Source organism: Nicotiana sylvestris, chromosome 9 (genome assembly GCF_000393655.2).
Source record: "Nicotiana sylvestris chromosome 9, ASM39365v2, whole genome shotgun sequence".
In the NCBI taxonomy this organism is placed as follows: Eukaryota; Viridiplantae; Streptophyta; class Magnoliopsida; order Solanales; family Solanaceae; genus Nicotiana; species Nicotiana sylvestris.
Window position 1 is genome coordinate 168,081,909 of NC_091065.1, and position 24,006 is coordinate 168,105,914.

A 24,006-nucleotide genomic window follows, 5' to 3' on the forward strand; every position below is an offset into this window, starting at 1 on the left:
TTACCGGCCAACATTCAGTTCCATATAACATGGCAGGCCTAACCACTGCTCTATAAAACTTACCTTTTAGTAACGGTGGCACTTTCTTGTCACACAAGACTCCCGACGCTAACCTCCACTTCATCCACCCCACCCCTATACGGTGTGTGACATCCTCGTCAATCTCCCCGATCCCCTGAATAACCGATCCAAGGTACTTGAAACTACCCCTCTTGGGAATGACTTGAGAGTCAAGCCTCACTTCAACTCCCGCTTCCGTCGGCTCAACTCCAAATTTGCACTCGAGGTATTCCGTCTTCGTCCTGCTCAACTTGAAACCTTTAGACTCAAGAGCATGTCTCCAAATCTCTAGCCTCTCGTTGACGCCGCCTCGTGTCTCGTCAATTAGAATAATGTCATCAGCAAATAGCATGCACCATGGCACCTCCCCTTGAATATGATGAGTCAGTGCATCCATCACCAGGGCAAATAGGAATGGGCTGAGCGCAGACCCTTGGTGCAACCCCGTAACAACTGGAAAGTGTTCAGAGTCGCCTCCTACTGTCCTAACCCGAGTCTTAGCTCCAACATACATGTCTTTAATCACCCTAATATAGTCAACCGGGACCCCTTTATCCTCTAAGCAGCTCCATAAGACCTCCCTAGGAACCCTATCGTACGCTTTCTCCAGATCAATAAACACCATGTGGAGATCCTTCTTCCTATCCCTGTACTGTTCCACCATCCTCCTAATAAGGTGGATAGCTTCTGTGGTAGATCGCCCCGGCATGAACCCGAACTGGTTGTCTGAAATAGACACCGTCCTTCGCACTCTCATTTCTACCACTCTCTCCCAAACTTTCATGGTATGACTTAGTAATTTGATGCCCCTATAGTTGTTACAGCTCTGGACATCACCTTTGTTCTTATACAACGGGACCATTGTACTCCACCTCCACTCTTCAGGCATCCTATTAGTCTTGAATATAACACTAAACAATGCAGTAAGCCATTCCAAGCCTTCTCTACCCACACACCTCCACAGTTCAACCGGAATTTCGTCTTGTAGAGATTAATGCGGGAGGAATAATTTCTTCGGATTTTTGCTGGATATACCAAATCACTATATACCATTAAAACTGCATCATTTGATTGGAAGAAGTCTTCTGAATCTTCTCCTGCAATTCGAACGAATGTCAAAAATTAGAGACAGAACGGAAGATTTTAAAGATGCTGCACGTCGTTCAGCATTGTCTTTGGGATATGATGAGGTACATTTAACTTATTCAGTTCATTGCTTTTCTCTTTTCTTAGTCCGAAAGAATTATGTTGCGTATTATGAATTGTCTTGATGAATCTTCATGCTTATGTGATCCCTACCGTCCTTTGCCTCTGGTGTAGGCTCTGGTCGTGCATATAGCTTCATATCCTCCTTATGAATCAATTGTTATGCTGTCCGTGGATCAGAGTCTCTGTTTTTATATTTAATCTGACAAAGAATTTGCAACTTTTCTCTTGTTTGCACGCGAGCTAGTATTTCATATAATTGAACTTCAACACTATCTTCCACGTTGGAAAAAAAAAAGAATATAAATTTTGCCATGTGTTATTTTTTAGCCTGTGGCATGCTCCATCAGGTCTTAGCTTATGTATCATCTGAGCTTAGATCTTTGCTGACAGTCCAAAACAGCTGCGTTATTAGCATCTTTTATCATGCATAAACCTCGGCAAAGGTCAGGATTCACTAGAGCTGCGCTTAAAACGGTATGTTGTTTACACCTAATGCTTATCTTCTTTTCTTATGTTGCTTGTGCTTGGATTATTCATTGATAAGTAAATCAGTGCAAAACCTTTTTATAAAAATTCTCATTTGTCAGCTGGAGAGCATTGGGGCTCTGGAGCAATTTTTGATGAAACACAAAAAGGATTATGTTGATTTGCACCGTACAACAGAACAAGAGAGGGATAGCATTGAGCATGAAGTAAGAGTACATACTTGATGTCTGTTTCTTCCCTTCTTTTTTTGTTCTCTCTCTGTTATTTCAAAACATGACAGTTAGCTAAACTATATTCTACTTGCTGCGATGTTGGACTCCTGAATATATTTATTCTTGTTGTGTGATGCTTCATTATAAAATATATACTGATGAGAACAAACATTTATTTCAGTTTGCAAATAGGATAAGGCCATATCATAAGTTTGTCCAATTGCAGGCATTATGAGAAAGTGTGTTAAAGATGAAAATAATAATGGAACTAATAATGTGATTGTTATAATCGTATCTATCTCTAGGTTTACAGGCTTCAGGGTGAGATTGGAGTTAGGATTATCCGTTACATGTTTACATGTTTGAGACAATCATACAGTTTATCCATTAATCGGCGGTTATTTGCTCCCTTTTAATTTAATAACATAGCATTCATTCTTCAATTCCAAACTAGTTTGAATAGCAATAGGAATGTCTTAATCTAGTTTGCTGTATCCGGACCCATTTTATCTAATACTTGTAAATAATGTGTCTTCTAAGGCAAATTAGGAGTTATCTATAGTTAATTATTCTCGAACTCTCACACTTATCCCGACCCTGTCCAAATATAAGTCTTAGAACAACGAGCCTTAATCATAATCAGCTGGTATCGCCTGTATGGATCGTTTCCTTTCGTTATGTTATATTTTTACCACATGATTCTAGCTACCGCATACCTTTTAGAACTTTCAACTTTCCATAGTATCGCTTCTATGAACTGGTGCTTTTGGAGGTTTATGTAGGCATGGTCAAATCATCTCGGATGACATTCTCTTATTTTATCCTTCTGTGTATGCTACTTGCATCCCGACATGATAATTGATGATCTTGTCCAATTTTGTGTGATGCGCATTCATCTTAATTTACGCATATTTACGACAGTCTTCTTGTGGACATATAGCATTTGAGGCTCAACATTTACTTCCATATAATATTTCTGGTCTAAGAATCATTCTAGAGAATTAGCCTTTCACTTTGTTAAATATCATCTAGTACATAAATCTCTTGTAGCACTCTTCTATTTCGACCACCTAAACTACTTTTATGTGGTACATGTTTATCTCTGATGCCATTCTTTTGGAAAACTCAGTCTATATATCTAAATTGTCGGCATTTGGGCACCACTATCTCTTCCAATCTCACTTTACATTCGTTCTTCTTATAGGCGCTAATCTTGCAGTACATAGTTTTTCTAAAAATATTTAGAATTAAATCAATTGGTGTAAAAGTCAATCTTATGAAAAGAGACCATACTTTACTTCGTTGAGTACAAATCTAGTAAAAAAAAGTAAATATAGCAAAATACCTCTCCAAAAAAGATTTATCTTATCTTTGGGTTGAGTGGCATGGACGACCAGGGGTAGTAGTGGATGGGTAGAGAGTTGTAAACCTCAATTCGCAATTCATGGAATTAGAATTCCAAACTACTCCTCCTGGACCTTGAATAATTGTTGAGTAGCTTACCGGACTACTAAGTGTTTTCGGGTTGGCCCACATTTATGATGTGAAAAACCAGGCTTGTGATGGAATGAGTTGGTCGTGACATACATTGAACATTTTTCTAAAGTTTGATCTTGTATGTTGTAACGAACTTGTTAGCTTTCTTATATTGCTTAAACTTTTTGTAATATCCTACAAACAATATTAAGTTCAGTGCAGGCAGTAATATAAAATCTTGAGTCGAGGGTCTTTCGGAAATAACCTCTCTAGGGGTAGGGGTAAGGTCTGCGTACACTCTACCCTCCTCAGACCCCACTTGTGGGATTTTTACTGGGTTGTTGTTGTTGTTGTTGTTGTTGTTGTTGTTGCAGTAAGTAATATAAAATCTTGAAAAATAACAAAGAGAATTGAAGGATGAAGCCAATAGAAATTGAATTGGTCTCACAGTACTTCTAATTCCAAGTTAGACCATAAACTATGACCTACAGAATTGACAATATTGCAATGAAGATCGTTGTTCTTTGATTTCCTATCTTTCTTATATAGTCAACTTCTGATGAAAATTACATCTTTATTTACAAGGTAAAATTTTGTCTGCTTTTCCTGCTTTGTCAAGTTTGATGTTTTGATTAATTTTTGAGTCTCGAGAAAGTGCTCCTTGTGCACCTTTGTGTTTAATGCTCCTTCTACAGCTTTGTGTTTAATGCTCCTTCTGCAGCTTTGATTGCAAATGCACTTAGCCGAGACTATGAAGTTAGAATTGGAAAAAAGAAAAAGAATTAGAAGGATTTTTACTAACACAACTTCTGCAGGTTACTGTTTTTGTAAAATCATGCAAAGAGCAGATAGATGTTCTCAAGAATAGTATAAATGAGGAAGATGGACATTCAAAGGGATGGCTTGGATTCAAGGGTGACAATCTGAATGCTGATACTATAGCACACAAGCATGGAGTGGTATGGTCGCTACATACAATATAGTCATCAAATATCCTTATAACTGATTATGATTGCTTTATGAAGCATCTTCTCCCCATTTTCTGCTGGTATTAGGAAATTATGAAGTAACTTCATGGATACTCTTTGAATTAAAGAAACTATTGGATGGCCTGTGATGTTAGAGGAATTTCTTTTTAAATTGATGTCTTTGATGTGAGAAGGGGAGCCTTGGCGTAGTTGGTAAAGTTGCTGCCATGTGACCAGGAGGTCATGGGTTGAGCCGTGGAAACAGCCTCTTGCAGAAATCCAGGATAAGGCTGCGTACAATAGACCCTTGTGGTCCGGCCCTTCCCCGGATCCGCGCACAGCGAGAGCTTAGTGCACCGGGCTGTCCTTTTTTTGTGTCTTTGATGTGACTTTTCTAAAACTCTTGCATCTGTGTGCTTATTTTAGATTATTCGAATTAAAGATTTATTTTCATTTTGCTATTTGGAAAGTTGATGTATGTTGTGATTGTTCTGCAATTGGCACAATGGTATCGTAGTTGTCATTTCACAATACTTTCTCCTCAATTCTCTGCAGTTGTTTCATACTTTCTATAAATAGCCTGTTTAATGTTGAGAAGTTATTGAAATGACCTCTGATGTTGGGGGAACTACTTCAGATGGTTGTCTTTAGTGTGATTCCACTGGGAGAGTATCCACTATCCTATCTTAAATTTGTGGATCTCTACTATCTGAGATTGTTCTCCACGAAATTTTTCTTCATGGAAAGGGATGTTTTATGTGCAGTCTGCGATCTGCACAACAATATCACTGAGATATTGTAATTAAACTCGCTAGATTGTGATGATTATTAACTTACCTTTTGACTCTGAAAATATACTTTTTCAACCTATGCTACCGTATGTGTTCAGTTGAAAACAGTTCTAAAGCTGTTTCTACTTTCCTGTACCAGTTTTCCAGTGCCACCACTTGCTGCCCAATAAGAATGAAGGGGGAGATGTTTTCTAAGCAGATCTGAGGAATTTGAAAGGAGTCTTGATGCATATTCCTATAATCTTTGTTTGCTTTTATGCTGTAGGTTTTAATTTTAAGTGAAAAGCTTCACTCTGTCACGTCACAGTTTGACCAGTTGCGGGCAATACGCTTTCAAGATGCTATTAACTGAGTAACACCAAGAAAGAAACGGAAGAACTCTACCAAATCAAATGCTGCAGAGACCTCTGTGTCTAGTAGTTTGGACCCCGACATGAAAAGGGACGCAGAGATCAGGGACGCTGATATATCACAAGCAGCACCTATTAGAGTCCAAGAACAATTTTTGGACGATGAAACACGTGCCCTCCAGGTAAGTAGGAAGTTTGCTGCTAGAGGATTTAGTTCCGGAAAAAAAGCAACATGTGGAGGCTAATATCACAATGTACTTTCCCGTACTCTTACCTTTACTCACATGATGCAGGTAGAGCTGAACAGTCTCCTGGATTCTGTTCAAGAAACAGAAACAAAGATGGTGGAAATGTCTGCTTTGAACCATCTTATGTCAACTCATGTTTTGCAACAGGCCCAACAGATAGAGCTATTATATGAGCAGGTTAGCAATATTGTAGCTATTTTAGTTTCCAGTTGGATAGAACTTCTATCTTGTTAACATAACAAGAAAGTCATTTTCTCTCTTTTGTTTAAATAATTCTGACAATCTCTTCATTTTCTATATTAACTTTCCCATGTGTAACCATTTACTTGTAGAACTAACAAACATCACGATCTACGGATCTTTCATTGTTCTATATGTTTGTGTGAACTTATGGTTTTTCGTTTCAGGCAGTTGAAGCAACCAAGAATGTGGAACTTGGTAACAAAGAACTGTCACAAGCCATTCAACGGAACAGCAGTAGCAGAACTTTTCTTTTGCTCTTTCTATTTGTGCTTACTTTTTCAATCCTCTTCCTTGATTGGTATAGTTAACCATAGGATATAGAACTTCTCTTTTGCTCTTTCTATTTGTACTTACATACCAATCCTCTACATACATTGGCATACTTAATCATAGGATAAACTTTTCTTTTGCTCTTTCCTATTTGCGTTACATTTCCCATCCTCTTCCTAAATTTGTATAATAAATGACAGGGTATAGAGCGTATATTGTCATCTTTCATATTAATTTCTGCTTAAAGACATTCTGCTTTATATATGTACTGCCATTATTATTACTTTCTCATGCCAGCAATATTGAACTTTGTCTCGCTGTAAACTGAATAATGTAGAGCCACTCTGCTTTCGCGGACAATGTTAGGTCAATCTGTTTATAGTATGTTGGCCTTCTTGCTAGAAGATTACTAATTAGGCTGTCAATAGTGAATGCTGTTCTATACTGTTTTATAAAAATGCTGAATGGAAATAAAGCAACAGAAATTTGGTGTATAAATGTGCAATTTAAACAGTAATTAAGTTCGATAAGTTTTTAATTGAGGAAGAAAAATGATCAAAAGGGGGTGGACAAGCATTGAAGTTGATGTGTAACTGCATACCATGAAGGTGATGGAAGATTACCAGCCAAATTTTAGCAGAAAATAGAGCAGGAAAAAAGCAAAAAAAAAAAAGGAAATTGCACAGGATACTACTATAGACTGGGCCCCTGGGGTACCATCAACTAATATCATACTTCAAGGGCGGAGCTAGAGTATCTGGAGCGGGTTCAGCCGAATCCAGTAGCTTTGGTTCGAACCCTGTATTTATCTTTAAAAAATTTATTAAATATGTATAAATTGTTAATTTAGAACCCAGTACCTTAAAACGATTAAAATTCTGAATCCATAAACTTGAAATTCTAATTCCGCTTTTGTCATACTTCTCAGTTTTTCTCTGGAAAGAAAATAAAAATATAAAAGAGAAACGGAGGGGAAAATATGCATGGTAAAGAAAAGAAAAAATGTTTGGCATGACCACTAAAACAATATGATTGCAAATATGCAAACCGAAAGACAAGTAGACCCCTTTAGTAATGAAGGATAATTGCTATTTTAAATGCTTAAAAAGGCAAACTCAATCTCGATTGTTACCTTGTTGGTGGAATACAATGATGGTGTTTCCCCTCCAAAACATAAGGGGAAGACAACATGAAAAGCAGGAAATGAAGAAGAAAAGAAAAGAAAGACCAATGAAATGTTGAGGGAGATTTTTTTCCCTTCTTCTTCTTATCATCGAGAAATTTAAGAGTCAATTGTTATGGTTATACTGGGTTCAATCCTCTACTTATATATTAAGATTTTGAACGTGGAAAAATTTGAAATCGTAACGTGTACTTAACTCACACATCATGTGTTGCGCTTTTACCGCTAGAGTTAAAGAACTTGAGGCAAAATCTAAATTCAAGTTTTTTTTTTCTTTATCATTTTTGGATTGAGCTGGACTGATTGGGAGTAGAAAAAAGGAGACTGTTTCTTTTTGTAGGATCGGCATCCTGCATCACTTGAAATGCATACTTAATAGTAGAAATTATAGAATAGTAACTATTAAGGGTCGTTTGGTACAAAAAATAAGGATAATAATCTTTGAGTATAACTTGAGATTGTATTTATCTCATGTTTGGTTATAGTATTAACCAATCTCAAGATACATTTTACACTAAAATGGTAAGATTAATGATCTCATATAGAAGGTGAGAAATCATATGGTATATCTCATCCTATAAGATATCCTACTTTATCCCACCCTTGTACCAAACGACCCTTTAGAGTGTATCTTTAATACAACCATTAGACTGAAACTTTAATCCGTAATTTTTAAAATTAAAACTGATTTGGAGATTAGATAGTAACAGTGTTTTAAAATGTGGGGGCGTGAGGTGAAGCGTTTTACCTCTGACGAGGCGAGGGGTAAGCCCTGAGACATGAGGTGTAAGTCCCAAGAATCTTTAAATTTTACTAATTTCAAGAATTTCCAGATAGTATAAAATAAAAAATAATTATAAAAATTACATTAAAATTATAAAATTATAATATAATCTATTTAAAATATTTATAATTATAATTTAACATGAATAATACGAAAAATATGACATATATCATAATATGCAAATTAGCCGCAACGTCGTTACAACTCAAACATCAAAAGTAATGTATTCGATACGAAATTTTATACGTATCTCTTAAGGAGTAATTAATCTTGAAAGAATTTCGATGTTATAATTTGATATTTTTTATAAAATGCTCTTTTTATTTAATATGCTTTCTATTTGAAAGAGAATTCATATAAAAATATTATTACAATTTAAATATGATTCTCTAGCATCATTTATTTTTAAATTTCAACAAGTTAATAAAGTGACACATAATTCACCATACAATACTATGATAATTAATTATTTGTAAATAGTTAATAGCTAATACTGAGCTATTAAATTAATAAGTATTATTTCACGTAAACATAAAAAAAAATATTTAGGAAAATAATTATAAAAATTATGGACTCTTATATAATAAAGACATAACAAAAGTTAATAAATAAATACTTTTTAAATGAAAATTTTATTTTAAATTTACTATCATAGCAGTCTTAGTGGATAACGTGCAATAATTTTATTTTAATTATGACATAAGATACTCTCAACTTAATGATTTATGATTAAGAAAAAAGTAATTTTGAATAGTCAACGATTTTTTATTAAGAAAATTTATGAATTTACAAGGTTAGTTACACATAGTTGCATAAAATTCTATTAGGCGAGCCCAATACGCTGAGCATTGGGTGTGTCCGGGGCGTAAGCCCCGAAGGTGGAGGTATAAGTCTCACGGAACTAAGCCACACACATAAGCCCATGGGTGTTTTACGAGTGCTCCGCCCTGGGGCGAGTCCCAATTCCGCCTTTTAAAACATACGATAATAAAAGTAAAGTAAAATTACGCGTGGATCACTATTAGCATTTCAGTTATATGATATCTGTTATAAATATATTATATTATGGATGTTCATTTAGTACTCCGTTGTAAATAAGCTTCCTGAAGAAGCTTATCCATATGGGACTCCACCGTAAATATGTTTATCTATTTAGTACTATATTGGAAATAAGCTTCCTGAAGAAGCTTATCACTTCGGTACCCGGTTATGGATAAACATTACCCCCAGTAGAAGTTTATCCATATCGGGTATAATAAGCTTATCTTTTCAGTACCCAGTTATGGATAAACATTACCCCCGGTAGAAGATTATCCATACCGGGTATAATAAGCTTATCCATTCAGTACTCCGTTATGGATAAATATTGCTCTCAGTAGAAGATTATCCATATCTGGTACAGCAGCAGCTTACACAGCAGCTTGTAGCAGCTTACACAGCAGCTTGTAGTAGCAGCTTATAGTAGCTTACACTGCAGCTTGTAGTAGCAGCTTACACAGCAGCTTGTAGTAGCAGCTTACAGAGCAGCTTCCTTTCTTCTATAAATAGAAGAGATTTCAGTTCATTATGTACATCAGTTTGAATTCGAATAATATATCAGTTTCTCTCTATACTTGTCTTTACTTTATAGTCTTTATTTCATAACACGTTATCAGCACGAAGCTCTACCATCTCGAGCAAATATTTTGAAAGTATCTGAGGTAAGAACTTTCTTTTCCTAAATAATGTCAAATCTTTCTAAACTTGAATTTGTAGCCCTGGATATATCGGGCAAAAGCTACATGTCTTGGGTGCTTGATGCTGAAATTCATCTTGATGCGATGGGTCTGGCAGACACCATCAAAGACAAAAATCAGGCATCAAACCAAGACCGTGCCAAAGCAATGATATTCCTACGCCATCACCTTGATGAGGGCCTGAAAATGGAATATCTTACTGTTAAAGATCCAGTCATACTGTGGAATAATTTGAAATATAGATATGACCACCTGAAGATGGTCGTTCTTCCACAAGCACGATATGATTGGACTCATCTAAGGCTACAAGATTTTAAATCTATCAGTGAGTATAATTATGCTATGTTCAGAATTATTTCCCAATTGAAGTTATGTGGTGATAATATTACTGATCATGATATGTTGGAGAAAACTTTCACCACTTTTCATGCCTCGAATATGCTCCTGCAGCAGCAATATCGAGAGATGGGATTTAAAAAGTATTCTGAACTTATCTCACATCTTCTTATAGCAGAGCAACATAATGGGCTATTAATGAAAAATCATGAAAGCCGACCTATTGGTTCTTGTCCATTCCCTGAAGTGAATGAGACGAACTTCCACCAAGCTAAACGTGGAAGAGGTCGTGGCCCCAGTCGTGGTCATGGCCGTGGTCGGGGAAGAAACCCCAATCATGGTAATAATAATGCACCAAAGAAGCCTCCTCACCACCAGCAGTGGAAAAGGAAGGAACAAAAGCATGAAGCGGTGCAAGCGCCAAATGCAGAAAATGCATGCTATAGATGTGGAGGAAAAGGGCACTGGTCACGTACTTGTCGTACGCCAAAGCACCTGGTTGAGCTTTATCAAGCCTCCCTGAAGAAGACAGAGAAAAATGCTGAAGCAAATTTTATTTCTGAAGATAATTTAGACTTCATGCATTTGGATGTAGCTGATTACTTTGCACTCCCAGAAGGAGAAACAAGTCATGTAATCGGTGGTGAATCTGTAGAAATGTAAATATTTTAATTTTTGTTATTTGTAATAGATAGTATGGTTATGTAATTGTTGTACATAAAGAAAAATTATGATTTGATAATGATGTTTACTATAATATATCTTGTTTATGTCATTTTGAAGAATATGGATAACATTATTAGATCAACTTAAACTCTAGCAGAGTTTGCAAGAAATATACAACCACCAGAAGTAGTTATATTTCATATATCTCATTGTAATTATATTTTGTTAACCACCAGAAGTGGTATATGTCTATGATCACCAGAAGTGATAATTTAGGCTTTCTATAGTTACAATTGAAGATAAGCTACATAAATATTCTCTATATTAAATGCACGCCTCGATTTGCTCCTGAAGTAGTAAATATTTTAAAAGAGGTTGAGGCATCACAATTTGATGTGATTAATGCGCATTCAGATAATTATGTTCGATTTCCTGAAGGATGAGAACTTTTGATAATATTAATCCATTCCCTGAAGTGAATGTGACAATACTAATAAGTCGGGTAAATATGAACGCGCTCTTGATGTGAATACATTACAATTCACCTCCAGAAGAGTTAATATAATTGAGAGAATATATACTCAATATTTCGTATTTTAAATTTGCTCCTGAAGAAGTAACACAGTTGAAATTGCCTCCTGAAGTGGAAAAATATTATGAAGAAGAGTTTTCGTGTGCTTAAACAATTGTTTTACATTGTTTATTTGATTGTGATTTTCTCTCATGACACCAGCAGTGTCTGAGCAATATTTGATAGTACAAAATGTATCAATAACTCCTGAAGAGCTAAATGTTTGCCTAAAGAATACATGACACCAGTAGTGCCAGATAAATATTAGATTGTGGATAATAAATTAAGGCTCTCGAAGAGCTTATATACAAATATGTCATTCATATTATATGATTATGGTCAAAACATATGTTGTAGTAAACCTGAAGTTTACTAATACAAATGACTATCATATTGAGACTACAAATGATTGGAAGATTGATAATCTTCATGTTTCCACAATCATAGGGGGTAAAATAATATGTATGTGAGAAGTTACCTGCCTTATTCTTTAATTTGTACTATATCATGTATCACAGTAAACCAGAAGTTTACTAAAGCAAAAGTTTATGCCATAGTAAACCAGAAGTTTACTAAGAGATAGCACATGACATGATAAACTTGAAGTTTTCATTTGCCATTTTTAAATGAGCTATTTGAGAATTCAGATAAGCATATACTAAAGAACTAGAAGATTCTTCAGGAATTCTCATGTGTTGCTTGTTCTCATAATGAATTGATTATACCAGCTAAAGTTGGGACTAAGACCCCTGATTCTGAAATATATAAAAGGTGAATATGGGCTCGTTCACCTATCATGTGAACCACTTATAGGTGCATATATGAGATGGTTACATGTGTAATTATTGTCAACCTGCAGTTTGGCATTTGGAATTGCTTTTCTCGATTAAGAGCATAATTTTCAGATTATGAAATCAAGACAGTTCATCTTGATAATGCTGGTTTATATCCAAGCTGGTTTAGCATTGAATACCTCCTATTAATGTCTAAACCATTGCTTATGAGAACAAAGCTTCATGTGTTGGTCTAAGATTTTCTAAATTGCATATAGCAGCACTTGTATGCATCAGATCAACAATATATGATAAGTCCTCCCTTCACAATTGGTTTAGGATCAGAAACCAAATGTTTTTACTATCTTTTGTTGCGTGGTATATGATTAATTTCTCTACCATAATACACAAAGATATGTTTCCCAAAGATGATTGGGGATATATGTTAGTTTTTCTAACATTTGGGGGATGGAATAAGCAGTTGAAAAATATGCTTATATGAATCGAATTATCATGATCCTCACTTAGAAGATAATTCAAGTCGAATGTCAGAAGCATTTGCTGATCTAAAATTAAATATCATATTTCAGCTGCAAATGCTCCTATTAAAATTAAAGTCCCTGAAGGATAGAGTTTACTGTACGCATGAAGCGTGGTAGACCAATCGGTTCCAAAGGTAACAATCCTTGAAAAATAGTAGGAGCTAATGATCAAAATGATCATAATGAGGAGGAAATATGCTCTAGAAGAGCCCACGACATAACATTTCATGAAACTCCCGGAAAAGTTCAGGTACCTGAAAATAAAGAAAGTGATGAGATCTCCACAAGTTATGTCGCTTCGGAACTGACACAAAATGATCGTCGACGATACATTTAATACAATATAGTGCACAATATTGTAAACGATTGTGAGGATCGGACTAGCAGTCCAGACACTTGAAGATGTCGTACCATTTAGATACAAGTCTTAACCTATATGACTTATTTGGCTAAATCTATATGAAGATCCTTGAAGGATTGAAAATGCCCGAAGCATATAATTCAAAGTCTTGAGAAATGTACTCGATCAAATTATAAAGATCTTTGTACGGTTTAAAGCAATCTGGGCGCATGTGGTATAATCGCCTTAGTGAATATTTGCTGAAAGAAGGTTACATAAATGATGTTATTTGTCCATGTATTTTTATAAAGAAAATGGCATCAGAATTTGTTATACTTGTTGTTTATGTTGATGACATAAATCTTGTTGGAACTCCAGAAGAGCTCCAAAAGGCAATTGAATATCTTAAGAAAGAATTTGAGATGAAAGATCTTGGAAAGACAAAACTTTGTCTTGGTCTGCAAATTGAATATTTAGCAGATGAGATCTTTATCCATCAATCTGCCTATACAGAAAGGGTCTTAAAACGCTTTTACATGGACAAAGCGCACCCATTGAGTACACCAATGGTTGTTCGATCACTTGAAGTAAATAAGGATTTGTTCCGACCTCCAGAAGAGGACGAGGAACTCCTTGGTCCTGAAATACTCTATCTCGGTGTAGATGGTGCACTTATTTATCTTGCTAATGCTAACAAAAGTGGTGCAGATCATATTGGTAATGCAGGTTATTTATCTGATACCCATAAAGTTCGATTTCAAACCGGCAAGCAGGGAATGCATATGATTGAGATCAGTGATTCATTCGAGAAACATGTGGGTTGGAATGTGATAAAAGACCCACAATATTATACGGAGACAATGTTTCATGCATAGCACTATTAAAGGGAGGATTTATAAAAGGAGATAGAACGAAGCACATTTCACCAAAATTGTTCTACACACACGATCTTCAGAAAAGTGGTGACATTGATGTGCAACAAATCCGTTCAAGTAATAATCCAGCAGATTTATTCACTAAATCTTTGCCAACTTCAACTTTTGAGAAGATGGTATACAAGATTGGAATGCGGAGACTCAAATATTTGAAACAAGGTTTTCATCAGGGGGAGTAAAATACGCGATGCACTCTTTTTCCCTTACTAAGGTTTTTCCCATGGGGTTTTCCTTATAAGGTTTTTAATGAGGCACCTAGCAATGCGTCTTACTAAATATGTGTACTCTTTTTCCTTCACTGAGATTTTTTTCCCACGTGGTTTTTCCTAGTAAGGTTTTAATGAGGCACATTATCTTTTAATGAACATCCAAGGGGGAGTGTTATAAATATATTATATTATGGATGTTCATTTAGTACTCCGTTGTAAATAAGCTTCCTGAAGAAGCTTATCCATATGGGACTCCACCGTAAATATGTTTATCTATTTAGTACTATATTGGAAATAAGCTTCCTGAAGAAGCTTATCACTTCGGTACCCGGTTATGGATAAACATTACCCCCAGTAGAAGTTTATCCATATCGGGTATAATAAGCTTATCTTTTTAGTACCCAGTTATGGATAAACATTACCCCTGGTAGAAGATTATCCATACCGGGTATAATAAACTTATCCATTCAGTACTCTGTTATAAATAAATATTGCTCTCAGTAGAAGATTATCCATATCTGGTACAACAGTAACTTACACAGCAGCTTGTAGCAGCTTACACAACAGCTTGTAGTAGCAGCTTATAGTAGCTTACACTGCAGCTTGTAGTAGCAGCTTACACAGCAGCTTGTAGTAGCAGCTTACAGAGCAACTTCCTTTCTTCTATAAATAGAAGAGATTTCAGTTCATTATGTACATCAGTTTGAATTCGAATAATATATCAGTTTCTCTCTATATTTGTCTTTACTTTATAGTCCTTGTTTCAATATCTTTTTTATCCACTAGAAATTCCATTGTCTTTTTTTCTCTGTTTTCTTTTTCCTATGTTGTGGAATTCTCTTTTCGAAAAAAGTTAAAAGCACACTGCCATCGAGTGGGACACTCTCACACTCTGCTTATGAGTGAAAGTTTTGGTATACCATAGGATTCGATTACCTAAATAAATGACACAAAAAAGGAAGGATTGAGCCTTGAATTTGTTATTACTTCATCATACTATTATAATTCTAGTAATAGTAATAACAAATTATAAGTTTGTTATTACTTCATCAAGCAAAGGTAGCAGGAATAGACTTAATCTAAATAATGACACTCAACTGCCCATGCTTACTTTTATAGCTAAAACCTCATAATTTCATTATTCTTTTCAAAGTTTCAAATATCTTTTGCAACCTGCACTCGTAAGTCATAACTCATTAGTAGTACTAGTAATTGTTCTTGGGAGAGCTGACAACTTGTGCTATTCAAATAATTTGGCATGCCAAATTTTCATGTGATGTAATCAAAAGTGATCTCTATCAATCAAATTGGAAAAGTTAAAAGGAAGGCAAGTTCTACAAAAATTGCTTCTGTATCCCATTATATGAAAGATTATCTCGAAACTATATATCACTATTATTTACCTCGAAAATACAAGTAACAATTAAATTTAATTAGTGATTTTAAAGATATGTGATTTAGTTTAATACCAATTAATAATCAAGAAAGATGAAGTAGAAATGAAAAATAGAAGTGAATCAAACTAATATTACTTGGCAACAGTGACTTCGAGCTTAGTGACCTCGAGGTGGCTTAGGGCATTAAGAACAATTAAGTAATGAAAATAAAGTAAGAACAATGAAGCTAAAGGACAATGCTGATAAAACAGTATGAAAAGGTAGAGAGTATATTCTTTTCTCAGTGATGATAATATATCTTACAAATGATTGGGGTCCCCTTTATATAATAGGGGAGCCCTAAATAAAAAATATTTCTATTTACAGTAAGGAATATTCTTGGTACAACTATCTAACCGCCTAGTACGGAATCGTACAATCATATTCTGGAATTTGCGCCATGACTTTGGGGACGTGGCAAGAATCTAATTTGTTCTGGTACAAATCCATAACGGTACTATTTCGAGGTCGAGCACACTTGACCTCGGTATGCATCATGCACCGCCCTCGAACTCGGGTCTGGACCCTCAAGCTCGAACTTGGTCTTACTTGGACTCGGACTTCGGACGACCTCCCAAGCATATAGATCGAAGGCATTCGATCTCGACCGTATACAGATAGTCCCTGCGTTTCTTAGAGTAAGATGATAAGAAACGATTTGAACCCTGATTGTCTCGAACCTCTTATGATGATGTCATTTTCGTGATACAGAAGTTCGAAGTGACCAAAACATCCCATCAGTCCACTTCCCAAAAAACATTAAATGCACACCAGTATTGGTCGGCCACTAGTGTCGCCGAACCGTCGTTGCCATTCTATAAATATGAGGCGATTCCACTGAGTAAAGAACTTTACTCTTTCTTCACATTTTCCCATCTTCATCTTTTTATCTAATCACCCGTTTTCACCGCCTCTTTAAGCGCCGGAAAATGCCAAGCTCTTGCAAGAAACACCATATCCCTGTGCAACCTGTATTCTTTAGCTTACAACCATGGCTAAACTTCCAAAATGATCCCTAAAAGGGACAAAGCATCGTCTTTTTCTGCCTCCTGGCCGACCAAACCGGTGGTGCCGCCAACTCTTGAGGAAATCACTCCTGGTCCTTGCATAATTAAGAAGGACTTTAGTATCGAGAATCCCCCCGATGCAAGCACGCATCTCGATATATTAGCTTGATAATGAAGAAGCTCATTAAGGATGTGAAGAAGGATTGTGGTTGGGGAGATGAGGTCGTGATTTAGATCTCAAGCCTCGAAGAAAGCATTACTACCCACGTAGAGGGGTTTTTAAGTGTTTACACTTACCCATTCACATTGGGTCCCCTTGATCCGGTAGTGATCGACTTCTGCAAAACATACAAAGTCACCATCGGTCAGATTCGCCCCTCTTTTGGCGTATCGTGATCATACTGCGGTATTTTTACGAGAAGGCCATGGGGTTGGAATTCACCCTCAGCCACCTGATTCGATTGTATCGGCCTCAGTTATTTCGAGGGCTTATCAAGTTGCAACATCGAACAATGAAAGCCTTTTTTGCCAGTACTAATGAAACCAAAGATTGGAGTTGGATGAGCCGGTTTGTTAGAGTATGAACCTCGGATGTCATCCCCGGGGATAAAATGCCGTTCCCGGAGAGGTGGTAACTTCAGTCGTAAGTGGAGTTCGTTTTCCCAGTATCTATTTATATTCTGCTTTCACATTTCATAACACCCTTATTCTTCTTTTGGCAACCAATGCTTGGGTGCCCAAGTGGTGTCCGACCTCGAGGATTGGGTCCAAAAGTTAGCTTCCACCTCTTTCTACGATGAGCGCAAGTGGCGTGAACTATTGAAGGGCCAGTGGGAGGCCAAGAACCATGGTGAGTGCTTTTCCCAAGTTTCAAACATTCTTCGTATATTGTTGGAGTTAACTTACTAACGTTCACTTGTGCAGGCCTTGGTGATGCATCTGAGATGAGGCCGGCTCCGTACGGGGGAAAGATCAAGCCTTCAATGCCGAGGTCTGAGAAGGACAACAAAAGAAAAAGGGTTTCAAAGCCCGAAAACCCTCAAGACAAGAAAACACCTGCTCGAAGTTGCGAAAAAGATTTGTTCAAACGGGTGCAGATTTGGCCCATGATTCCCCGAACGATGAAGAAAATGATGGTGAAGAGTATGCGTTGGTGACTTGAACCAGGAAACCACTCGAGGCCGCCAAGCCTTCCGAACTGGAAACCTCATCCCGTGGTGAGGGAACCTCGAAGGAAGAAGCGGGCAAGGCCTCTGTTCCCTGGAGGTTGAGATTGTCCCTCCGTCTTCAACAACTATACCTGAGGGGGTAAATACTGAGACCCCCGAAGCTAATGAGAATGCCCCGAGTGAAGAGCACAGGGCTACGACAATAAGTCACTCCCTTTCTTTGCCAACTTATTCCGAGTGGGCAATCGAAGAAGCCAACGCTCTGCGTATGCCCGATCCGAGCAAGGTCATTGAGGACGATCCCTTTTAGGGTTGCTACGCTGGGATTTAGGATGCCAATGACCTTAATGATGCATCCACCATCTTCTAAGAGGCTCAACATCTCCTCTCCTGGGTAAATATTTACTTCCATTATTGTAATCTTCTCTTTCTTTTTCTTTTGACTAATATGTCTCCATTTCACGTTTAGGCCATCGTAAAGTTTAGAGTTGAGCTGACCAATGTGAGGCCGAGCTCAAGAAAGTTTCGGGCGAAGAGAAATCCCTGAGGTTTCTATGTAGACAAAATGAAGAGGAGCTTAAGAATCTCCAAACCGCATTGGCCAAAGCTCAAAAAAGCGAGTCTGAGCTAGATGAACAGGTAACTGTGATTTTAACAGAGTTCGGCCTTCTTGTCCCTACTTCGGAGGCTAACACTTCGATATCTCAGCTGCAGCAAAAGCTAGAGATGATTGGGCAGCTCCGGGGCGAAGTTGATCAAGTTAGAGCTGATTGTCATAAGTGGAAGAAGAACATGGATCAACGTGCCGCCGATATGGAAGCTGCTACAGCCAAACTGGCCTCGGCTGAAACTCAGCTCCGAGGCATTGAAGCGAAGGTTCTTGCTTAGGCCAGGAAAATCGAGGAATTAGAGGCTGAGCTAGCTAGAGTTCGGGCCAAAGCTGAGAAGACGAAGGTTGCGACTGATAAATCCATTGCCATATACTTGAGGGAAGCCGCAACCATTCAAGTTGAGTTGAGGGAGGTCTCCGACCAGGGAAAACAGAGCAATGAATTGGCTAAGTTCCAAGCCCGAAGGGAGACTTTCGAAGAAATCCATGCCCGATGGTTCAACCTTGCCGAGGAGATAGCCGAGGCAAAGGGGCGGGAAACTGATGCTAGGTTTCTTGTCTCCTCCGATGATGAAGATATAGCGAGTGGCTTTAGGGACGAGGAAGGTGAAGAAGATGTTCCCGAGGGAGAGGAGAGTCCTGAAGATAGAGCCGCTGAAGATGCAACTTCTGAAGATGACGCTCTCGGGGGTGTGACCTCGAAAATCGATTAGTTTTTTTTTTTTTTGCAAGGGCCCCTTGTGGGCGTTGTAAATATGTTTTGTAAATTTCCCTTATGAATATAAAGTGTATTTTTGCTTTATCCTAGATTTGTATTGAATTTTATTTTGTCTCTGTTTGTGGAAAATTTTGATGATTCAAATACTCAGCTCGAGTATCGGTTCAGACTCGTAACGTAATAAACCCTTAGGTTTTTATTGCCCTTATGTTTTTAGATGGTCCTCGAGCTAAGCTTAAATCAATTTGATGTGACCTTGGAACAATAGGACTCTTGAGTCCGAGTTGAGTGAGAATGAGGTCTCGGAATCCTTTATGCTTTTGGCCTTTAAGCTCTTTTAAGCTGGCCCTTAGGCTCTTATATATCAACCCACAGGATCTTTTTAAATTGGCCCTTATGCTCTTTAAGTTGGGCCATCTCGGCCTCTAAAATGGCTATATAATTTTTCCCTAATTTCGGCTAAAAGACTTAGTGAAAATTTAATTATACCTTAGCATGTGTTTTCGTACCGTTGGGTTTTTCAAAGGTTTGACGTATCAGAACTTTATTAGTAATTTGTTTGTGTAAACATAATTGAATACATCTTGGGGTATTTTCGAAGGCCGGTGTTATCGAAGCCCTTGGATTATTCGAGGGCTGGATTTATCGAGGCCCTCAAATGCTGAATTTATCGAAGCCCTTCATATTTTGCTTTTGCCGATGGTAGCCTAATTTAACCAGTTTTTTAATATTTAAAGGCCTTTAATTTATTGCGGAAGTCGGACGTCTCCAAGCCGCATTATTTTGGTCGTAGCTTTTATATGATCGTAGTCTTTAGTGTGGCCGTAGCCTTCGGGTATGTCAGTTGGACTTGTTTCCCTATAACTTTCCAAACTTGTTCGGAGAGTTAGTCACCGAGTATATTGGCCTCGACCTTTGTTTCGAGGGGATGCCTTTTTGAGGTCTTATAAATCCGAGTTTTCGATGACTCGTATATACTGGTTGTCGATGACAGTCCCCGAGTATTCGGGGGTACTTTTATGCTTTGGCTCTTGAGCCGTTTCCCGTAGGATTATAAGTGTGGAGCTCGTGTAATAGTAGACTTCTTTTAGACACAATGTATGATATTAACAGAATGCTTCTTCAAATAAGTGATACATGCATACATGTTTTGCCGTCGGGGCTTGATTATTCTATACGGACATGGTTCATCTAACCGTTTGGCCCATTAAGAAGTTTTCCTATCGAGGACCTCTTAGGCGTGAAGTATTTTCCTTGTAAATATAACCTCCGAGGGTGATGCCCCCAGTATTCGAGGTTGATTGAAAAGAAGCCTTGGATATTGTTGAGTTCTTCTTAGGTAGCACATAGTTGTTGCCTCGTTAAAAACCTTGTCGGTAAAACCCATTTGGGACAAAATCCGATCTAAGGAAAAAAGAGTGCAACACATGCTTTAAAACCTAATGCCTTCATGTATAAGAACGATGCCTTCGAGATCATGTGCCCTTGATTGAAAATCTGTAATGAGTTAGTTTTAAACTTAAATGGACAAAAAGGATAAAGTCGTACCTTAGCAGTAGTATCGTTTGAGCAGTGATATGTTCCAATTGTTTGGCAGTTGTTGACCTTCCATTGTGCTGAGATTGTAAGATCCTTTACCGACAACTCCGAGGACTCGGTACGGTCCTTCCCAATTCGGGCCTAGCTTCCCTTAATTTGGGTCTCAAGTATTGAAGGTGACTTTCCGTAGGACTAAGTCCCCGATTCCAAAATGTCGAAGGTTGGTTCTTCTATTGTAGTATCTTTCAATCCTTTGCTTTTGTACGGCCTTTCGAACGAGCGTTGTTTCTCGCTTTTTCATATAATAACTCAGGGTTGGCATTCATGGCCTCGTGATTTAACTCCTCAGATGCATGCCAAAATATGGCGCTAGGTTCCCCGACCTCGACGGGGATGAGGGCCTTGAAAACTATATATCACTATTGTTTACCTCGAAAATACAAGTAACAATTAAATTTGATTAGTGGTTTTAAAGATATATGATTTAGTTTAATACCAATTAATAATCAAGAAAGATGAAGTAGAAATGAAAAATAGAAGTGAATCAAACCAATATTACTTGGCAGCAGTGACCTCGAGCTTAGTGACCTCGAGGTGGCTTAGGGCAGTAAGAACAATTAAGTAATGAAAATAAAGTAAGAACAATGGAGCTAAAGGACAATGCTGATGAACACTAGGCAAAAAGGTAGATAGTATATTCTTTTCTCAGTGATGATAAGATATCTTACAAAAGATTGGGATCCCCTTTATATAACAGGGGAGCCCTAAATAAGAAATATTTCTATTTACAGTAAGGAATATTCTTGGTACAATTGTCTAACTGCCTAGTACGGAATCATACAATCATATTCCGGGATTTGCGCCATAACTTTGGGGACGTGGCAGGAATCTAACTTGTTCTGGTACAAATCTATAACGGTACTATTTCGAGGTCGAACACACTCGATCATGCTCCGCCCTCGAACTCGGGTTTGGACCCTCGAGCTCGAACTTGATCTTACCCAGACTCGGACTTTGGATGACCTCCCAAGCATATAGATCGAAGGCATTCAATCTCGACCGTATACAACTATATATAAAGTACGTTATATATTGAAAAATAATATATGTCAAGCATTTACAGGTTTAGTGTAAACAAATCTCTCCTTGGTACAGCATTCTATTAACTCAAGTTTAATACTATAAGATTTGTCCTATCATGTCTCAAATATCAATCACCATAGACCATAGTATTATTAATAAAATATACTCCGTAATACGTTTTTAATTAAGGAGTTAATAAATATTCATATTATTATAAGGCTGTTTAGATCAAACTCCAAAAGACATTTATTTTGAACCAAATTAATTTGTTAACTTATTTTGGATCAAAGGACTATTTCCATAGAGATCATATTTGGCATGGTATATGTTAGTTCTATAGAAGGGGAGGTTTTAAGTAATGGTAAAATTATTTTCTTATGACCTATAAATTATGGGTTCGAACCATAAAATCAGTCACTAATACTTTATTAGGATAAAGTGCCTAATATCTCTTGAAGTACGGTCTTTTCCTAAATATTAGATAAATACGAAATACTTCGGTAAACCGAAATACCTTTTTATACGTTAGTGCTATACTTTATCCAAAACAAAGACACGAAACTTTTGAAAATATAGGATAGTAAGATGCCTTGAAATTAGCAGACAATAGCTAGTGGGAATTTGAGAATACATTCCCTATTTCCTTCTCTCCATTTCAATACTAACCTAGAAAACGAAAAAACACACTTTCTAATATCTCTGAAGCTAAAAATCAGCTCAGTATTTCTAAAAACAGCGATTACTGCATGCATGCTTGTAATAAATTGGAAATTTCTGGAAACTTCATCTTCTCTGCAATTATCAACGGCTCAGATCAATAAGTACCCTCTGCTTCAATACCAAATCTACGGCTCCTATTATTTATGAATAAAACTAATAATTTGCACTAAATTTCAGTATTCTTCTTTTTTTTTTTTTTTTTTTGAATTTAGAAACTAGCTAAGCTTGGCTATGAAGGACAATAGCCAACTTCTCTTGTTGATGAAACTTGACTTGTTTAGCAATGAACTTTTCTATAGCCTTCTGAAACTCCTCATTACTTAATCCGTCAACTCCATACGCTGTCTCCGTTTCCGCCGACGGCGATACCTCGCCGGAATTTTTAACTTTCAGGCACTTCTCTGTCTCCGATCTCTGAAACTTCGCGGAAATTTCCTCTACGCTTTTCCTATCTAGATTCTCCGACTGCGTTCTCCTTATCGGACCTTTCGATTCCATTGCCTTAACTTTAACCGTTTCCGTTTCTTCGTCGGAACCACGTGAATCCTCATTTTTCACTGAGCTCTCCTCAAATATCATCCGTTTGTCTTCGTACACAATCTCTAGATCTTCCTTTTCGGATGAAAAGGAAGACGAAAACTCCGAATTTTCGAGAAACGAGTCGTAGAGTTCAGTTTCATCGACATTGCGGAATGTGGAAGAGTAGTCGCCGGAGAAGAGGCCGCCGGACTTCAAGAGGAGAGTGAGGACGATGAAATTGCATAGGATGAAGATGAAGCAAGGACTAAGTATTACACCGACGAGTTGACGGAAATACTCGCCGGAGATCTTCACCGCGAAAGGCAAGCGAGTTGAAATCCATAACAACAGAAGAAGCACAAAGCACAACTCAACAATGCGTAAAACTTTCGCAACGCATTTGAGACTGCCGAGTTGTAGAATCGCTGCATTATCCATTTGAGAAGCAATGAAGAATTTCAAATGCTAATTTTCCCGAGAAAATACGGATAAGAAAATTGAAATGGCGAGAAAATACCAAGCTTATCATTCACACTTTGAAAATTGAAAGAGCAGAGAAAATATAGGGGAAAGGGAGAGGTGGAATTAATGCAAAAAGCAGAACTATGGCTATGACGCTTTTGGTTTTATTACTGGAAGAGGAAGAAAAGGACTGAGGCTTTTGGATTATATCAGTAATGGAAGCGTTTCGAAAGAATAGGTTTTGGCGTTTTCAATAGAGTACCAGTCAAATGATGAATAAACAATAGGAGTAGAATTTTGGCCAAATAACCTAATTTTCTAAATAACTTTACATCCGATATCCAAAATTTATCGA

General features: G+C 37.3%; 1 protein-coding gene and 1 pseudogene across 1 annotated transcript; one reads left to right on the top strand and one right to left on the bottom strand.

Moving 5' to 3' along the window:
• Positions 1 to 801: 801 nt before the first annotated feature.
• On the top strand, positions 802 to 6,567 carry LOC104244552 (syntaxin-81-like; annotated as a pseudogene).
• A 16,322-nt stretch (positions 6,568 to 22,889) lies between these two features.
• Positions 22,890 to 23,627, bottom strand: LOC104246853 (uncharacterized). Its single transcript, XM_070158254.1, has one exon. It carries the CDS (start codon positions 23,625 to 23,627, stop codon positions 22,890 to 22,892), a length of 738 nt encoding a protein of 245 aa, XP_070014355.1.
• Between the last annotated feature and the right edge of the window lie 379 nt (positions 23,628 to 24,006).